General features: G+C 36.6%; 1 protein-coding gene across 1 annotated transcript; it reads left to right on the top strand.

The window, feature by feature from the left end:
• The first annotated feature begins 225 nt into the window (after positions 1-225).
• LOC126595532 (UDP-glucuronic acid decarboxylase 4-like) lies at positions 226-4,099 on the top strand. Its single transcript, XM_050261810.1, has 7 exons — positions 226-999; positions 1,377-1,523; positions 1,769-1,848; positions 2,715-2,798; positions 2,884-2,958; positions 3,482-3,574; positions 3,674-4,099. Exons 1-7 carry the CDS (start codon positions 360-362, stop codon positions 3,890-3,892), a joined length of 1,338 nt encoding a protein of 445 aa, XP_050117767.1. The 5' UTR covers positions 226-359; the 3' UTR covers positions 3,893-4,099.
• Positions 4,100-6,000: the final 1,901 nt, after the last annotated feature.

The raw sequence follows: 6,000 nt of genomic DNA, 5'->3' as shown, positions 1-6,000 counted from the left end.
TTTTTTCTTCCTTGCTTATTACATTACCAAAGCTGTAAAACAACACACAATCTAGTTTAGTGACAAAGTAAGCAAGTAAATCCCCTACCTCGTTGCCTAAAAAGCCAAAACCTACATAGATGCACCCAACAATCGCGCGCCTTAGAACGATTATCCGGCCAAATTTCATGCATGAAAGTCCCCATTTACCCACCACTTCCACCCAAAAAACTCCTCTCCCCATCCCCACCCACACTACCCCTGCCTCCCTCTGTCCCTCCCCCCCATGCTCCTCTTCTGCCCACCCTTTTCCATTTTCATCTCTCCAAAAACTTCCCCATCAAAAGTCTGAAAACTAGACAGAAATCCAAGTGAAAATTATGGCCAGCAGCTCCGATAATCTGTCATTAGTTCACAGAACCCACCATAATCAACAAAATGACGACCAATCACATCCCTTTCTCGAACCACAAACCAACCACAAGCCTCCCCATTCCTCCACCAACCCCATTCGATACATGCTCCGCGAGCAGCGTTTTATCTTCGTCCTCATTGGCGTCGCCATCGCTGTTTTCTTCTTCACCACCTTCCTGGCATCGAACCCACTATTGGAATCCGTTCACGACCCTGGTCTCGAATCCGGATTAGGTTCTGATCGGCCGGGTATTGATCTCCCGGCCAACCCTACCCGGAGGGTGCTGTTGGAGACGTGGAATGTGGGAGGGAAGGTGCCGCTGGGGGTGAGGAAGAAGAACATGAGGATTGTTGTGACGGGTGGGGCCGGGTTCGTGGGGAGCCACCTCGTGGACCGTCTGATCGCGAGAGGGGACAGCGTGATCGTGCTGGATAATTTTTTTACCGGGAGGAAGGAGAACTTGGCGCACCACTTCGGGAACCCGAAGTTCGAGCTGATTCGACACGACGTGGTCGAGCCGATATTGTTGGAGGTTGACCAGATCTACCACCTCGCTTGCCCGGCATCCCCGGTGCATTACAAGTTCAATCCGGTCAAGACAATTATATCCTTTCTTCTCTTGTTTCTATTTTTATTTCTTGTGCTTATACGCATGGTTGGTATTTATTACACGCTTTTTTTTTTTTTTTTTTTTTTTTTTGTGATTACTATAATATTATGACATGAAGTAATGATAGGGAGGCTAAATTTGTATATAAAGTTTTGAAAACTAAAGAACATGAAAATTGAAGATTGGTTTATTACTTAAACTTTGATAAACGTGCATATTCCTATCGGTGACACATAATTTAGTTTGTAAATTTAGTCTCCCTAGCATTACCCTTATGACATACTTTAACACGTAAAAATTTTAATTTCTTGTTTGTGGTCAATGTGTATTTGCCTGAGGTCCTTAATTTGTTGTCTGAGCTGGGGTTTCACAAGACAAATGTGGTGGGAACACTGAACATGCTTGGACTGGCAAAAAGGGTTGGTGCACGCTTCTTGCTGACAAGCACCAGTGAGGTTTACGGTGACCCCTTGCAGCACCCTCAGGTCGAGTCCTACTGGGGTAATGTCAACCCCATCGGTGAGTCACTCTCCCTCTCTCTGTCTCCGCTCGACCCCGACATGAAGAAACTCTGCACGAGAATATCAAACTATACCATATTTATTAATCACATTACTGATGTTTGTTTCAATAGCGAGACGAGTAAAATATGTACTGTATTTACTTGGTTGCATTCCTCGCAAAAAATTCACGGTGAAATATATAATCAGCAACGCTATTGGTAAATTAATGATTTCATAGATGTTTTCTGTTGGCATTGGCAGGTGTAAGGAGCTGCTACGATGAGGGAAAACGCACAGCAGAGACTCTGACCATGGACTACCACAGAGGCCTTGGCATTGAGGTCACATTATTTTCTTTCATATTATTTAGGAGTAATTAGGTTTTCATCCTTATTTTTACTACTCTATTGATTAAAACCTTATTACTTTTCAATTTTTGATCAAGGTCCTTTGTATTAATAATATCATTAATTATTTCAATAATAAAATATTTTTTATTTATAAATATATTCATTTAATATTAAAAATGTTACAATTAGTATATTTATATTTATGGCTAAATTTTTTATCATATATTTTTATTTTTAGTTTGTACCCATTTTTAATTTGCAACCCTTTTTAATTTGTACCAATTTTCCTTTCAATTTTAATTTGTACCCATATATTAATTTCTTTTTGTGCCCATATTTTTTAAAGTTTTATTTGTATTGTACCCATATTTTTTTATTTATTTGTACCCATTTTTATTTTTGCTAAATGTACCCATTTTGAAGAATGTACCCATGTTTTGATACAATAATTTTTTGGTTATTTTTTATGAATGTACCCATGTTTACACACACACACACACACAATAGTATATTTATATTTTAATATTTTTAATCCCACAAATTATGTTTTTTTATTTAAAATCTCATTAATATAAACAACTATAAATTTTAACTTTTAATTTAAAAAATATAGTAACGTACATAGAAATAAATTATCAATTAATTTTAGGGACTTGGATCAAAAATTGAAAACCAACAAAGTTTCAGTCAAAGATTGTTCATAACTAGGGACCGCATCCAAAGTCTCCTTATTATTTATTTCCTTGTCATTTGGTTATATGTGTCTCAGTTTCAAACGATTCTAGATCACACCCAAAACCTGAGACGAATATTAAAATAGTTGCAGTTAGGGTTCTAATGTATAGAATGTCATGCAGGTGAGGATTGCTCGGATTTTCAACACTTATGGACCGCGTATGTGCATCGATGATGGTCGTGTTGTTAGCAATTTCGTAGCTCAGGTGAGCAGTTTTATACTTGTAATGTTGTTTTAGGCCTTGTTACATATTTTTCCCGACCAGTTTGATGTCTCTGTGGAATACACAGGCATTAAGGAAGGAGCCATTGACAGTTTATGGAGATGGCAAGCAAACCCGAAGTTTCCAATACGTTTCTGACTTGGTACTATAATTCTTCTCCTTTATTCCGTTAATGCACTAATTAAGTATGAATTTCTAATTGCTATTTTACATTAATCACGTCTTTGTCTAAATTAGCATTAAGGTCAAAGGTGGTTATAGACTATTTTGCCACTGTTTTAAAGTGAAGGTTGTATGGGAGTCTTTGTATATACGAGTCTCTGTCACTGCAGCATATACATTAAATCATTAATCCTCTGCAGAATTTTCCACAAAGAGGCAAGTGGTGATTGTCCTCTCTTAGTCGCAAGATCTGATAGAGGAGAAAATTGTGTCCGCGTTATCTGATTAGGACAACTCTCACACTGAGTGAGATAAGCGTGATGTCGAATGAGATCAAAATACATGATGCCTCGTGATTTTGTGAAAGATACTTTATGAATAACGTGATTAGCAACCACTAGCAACCACTGAAAATGCTTATGGTAGCAATTCCTCTTGATTCAAACAATTAAAACTGATATGTACTAAACAATTTGTGCTGTGCATTGCTTATGTGGAACTAGGTCGAGGGTCTAATGCGGCTGATGGAAGGAAATCATGTAGGCCCTTTCAACCTCGGCAACCCTGGCGAATTCACCATGCTAGAACTTGCCCAGGTAAAATTAATCAAACTCATTAACTGTTTAAACAAACAATTCACAACTCAGAAGTCTCGAGTTTGAATTCCCGCTCCTTACTCCTGCTTGTATGTGCAGGTTGTGCAAGACACAATAGATCCAAATGCAAAGATAGAGTTCAGGCCCAACACAGAGGACGACCCACACAAGAGGAAGCCGGACATTTCCAAGGCTAAGGAGCTTCTGGGGTGGGAGCCCACCGTGTCCCTCCGCAAGGGGCTGCCGCTCATGGTTACAGACTTGAGGCAGCGTATTTTTGGTGACTCTAAGGATAGAGATGCAGGCTCCGCTATGTAATGTTTTTGCATTAGATTTTTTATGTATTTTGAGGAAAAATATAGGAGAATTCAGAAAAAATAAATAAAAAGATATATAGATGTGGAAAATAAAGTTAGAATTAAATTGAGTTTCTGATATATTATATATTTGTATCCTGGTTAATTACTCTTTATAGGAATAAAACTTGGCATTCTTGCATATGCCAATGGAAGATTATTGTGAGAATTGTACAGGGATCAATATATATATATATATATATGTATATATTATAGAGTTTTGTTCGTTTCAATTTCTATATTTGTTATATATATTTTTTTGTCAAACAATATATTTTGTTAAATTAGCTACCGACAGGGTTTGAATCCACATCGTCATGCAAGAGCTCAACACATTTTCACTATTGTGGTAAAGAGCCATTTGTCGATATTTGTCCTGCTGATTTAGTTGTATGTTTTTTATTTTGTTGGAAGATGTAACATGTTTGAATCTCATATCATTTTAATCTAAACTTTTGTTTTTATTTACTTTCAATTATGTACTCATATCTTCGTACCGGGCTATGCGTTGCACTAACCTGCTAGTAAAATTTATTAATTTATCTCTTATGAAATATAGATTTGTATCAAACAGAGACTAGATTAACAACATGTTTATCTATCTAGAATCGAGAAAGTCATGAATTTGAGAAAATATAAATGATAATGAGAATGGGGTCAAGTACTTTTCCTTGCTCGATCAAATTCATAATTTTTTAAGTATTGAATTACGTTTCTAGTGTGAAAACGACATATTGATAGGATACTGCTAGAGAGACTAAATTTTTAAACCAAATTTACGAACCAAATGATGTGTCACCAATAGCATATCAGACACATTTCTACGTCTTGTGAGTTTGTGCTTTGCATTTCCTGCAATTGGGTGGTTCATTTTTAATCTCATTGCACTTCGAAGTTGTTGGCTTTGTATCTTTTGCATCTCAAACGAAAAAAAAGCGTTTTATTATAGTGGCTATAACTTAAGTGGTTAAAAGCGATTATTCTTTCTCCTGAGTCAAGTGCTCAAACTTCTTTTTCGTCAACTTTGTATAAAATGAAAATCCCATAAAAAATAATCATCATTTAGGTCCCCTTGTTTTGGCCTATCCGAATTTGTTTTCAAGATCTTGGCAATGCGAACTTCGGCACGTCTACAGAGAAAAGAATTTTGTGACAGATAGTTTAGTGATCTATAATCTTGATTTAGATTTGGGTAATTTTTATTTTGATACTCCTCCTTTTTGTTCAGTTAGTTTTATTCATGAGAATCGAAGATATATTATTGAGTAGGTTTGTTTGGGCTCTTGCTTTTAGCCTTGTTTTCCAACCAAAAAAACCCCAACGAAAATAAGCTACTATTTTTCTTTTGGGTTTCAACAACAAATATGTCAATATATAATGTGGTCAAACATAGGGGTGGGTTCAAAAAACCAAAAACCGAAAAAAAACCAAACTAAACACCGAAAAAGAAAAAACCAAACCAAACGTTATTGGTTTGGTTTCGATTCCGGAGGTTCAGAAACCGAATTGAACCGGTTCAGAAAACAGAGCTTGGATGGAACCGAATCCCTTTACACTTTGTGAATGTATGTCCATTTTTGTGAAACTTTGTTGCCAAGTTTGAAACTAAGCCTATGGCTTTTTCAATGAGCATACTTGGTTCAATTAGAGAGGATATTTCATTGGTTATAGAGGAAAGTTTGGAAGGCTTTGGAACTTGGAAGAGCTTCTCTGTTTGTTTACTTTTTGAATGGATACAATAATCATTTTTCTTTACACTTGAGGTTGTTGATAGCATATGATTGATTTATATGGCAAGTGCTTTCGTCCATGAGCGGTAGGTCTCGGGTTTGAGACTTGGGAACAGCCTCTCCATAAATGGGGGTAAGGCTAGCTGACATTCACCTCTCCCAGACCCTACGTAAAGCGGGAGCCTTGTGCACTGGGTACGACCCCATTTTCTTCTTATTAGTCTACCAATGCAAGCCTATTTTCTAAATTTCATATTAAAAAATGATCATATTTTATAAAATAAAAAAACCGAAACTGTACCAAACCGAAAAAATAAAAACAAAAAAAAAATCAGAAGAA

Source organism: Malus sylvestris, chromosome 13 (assembly GCF_916048215.2).
Source record: "Malus sylvestris chromosome 13, drMalSylv7.2, whole genome shotgun sequence".
Taxonomy (NCBI): domain Eukaryota; kingdom Viridiplantae; phylum Streptophyta; class Magnoliopsida; order Rosales; family Rosaceae; genus Malus; species Malus sylvestris.
This window is presented reverse-complemented; position numbering and strand designations above follow the sequence as displayed.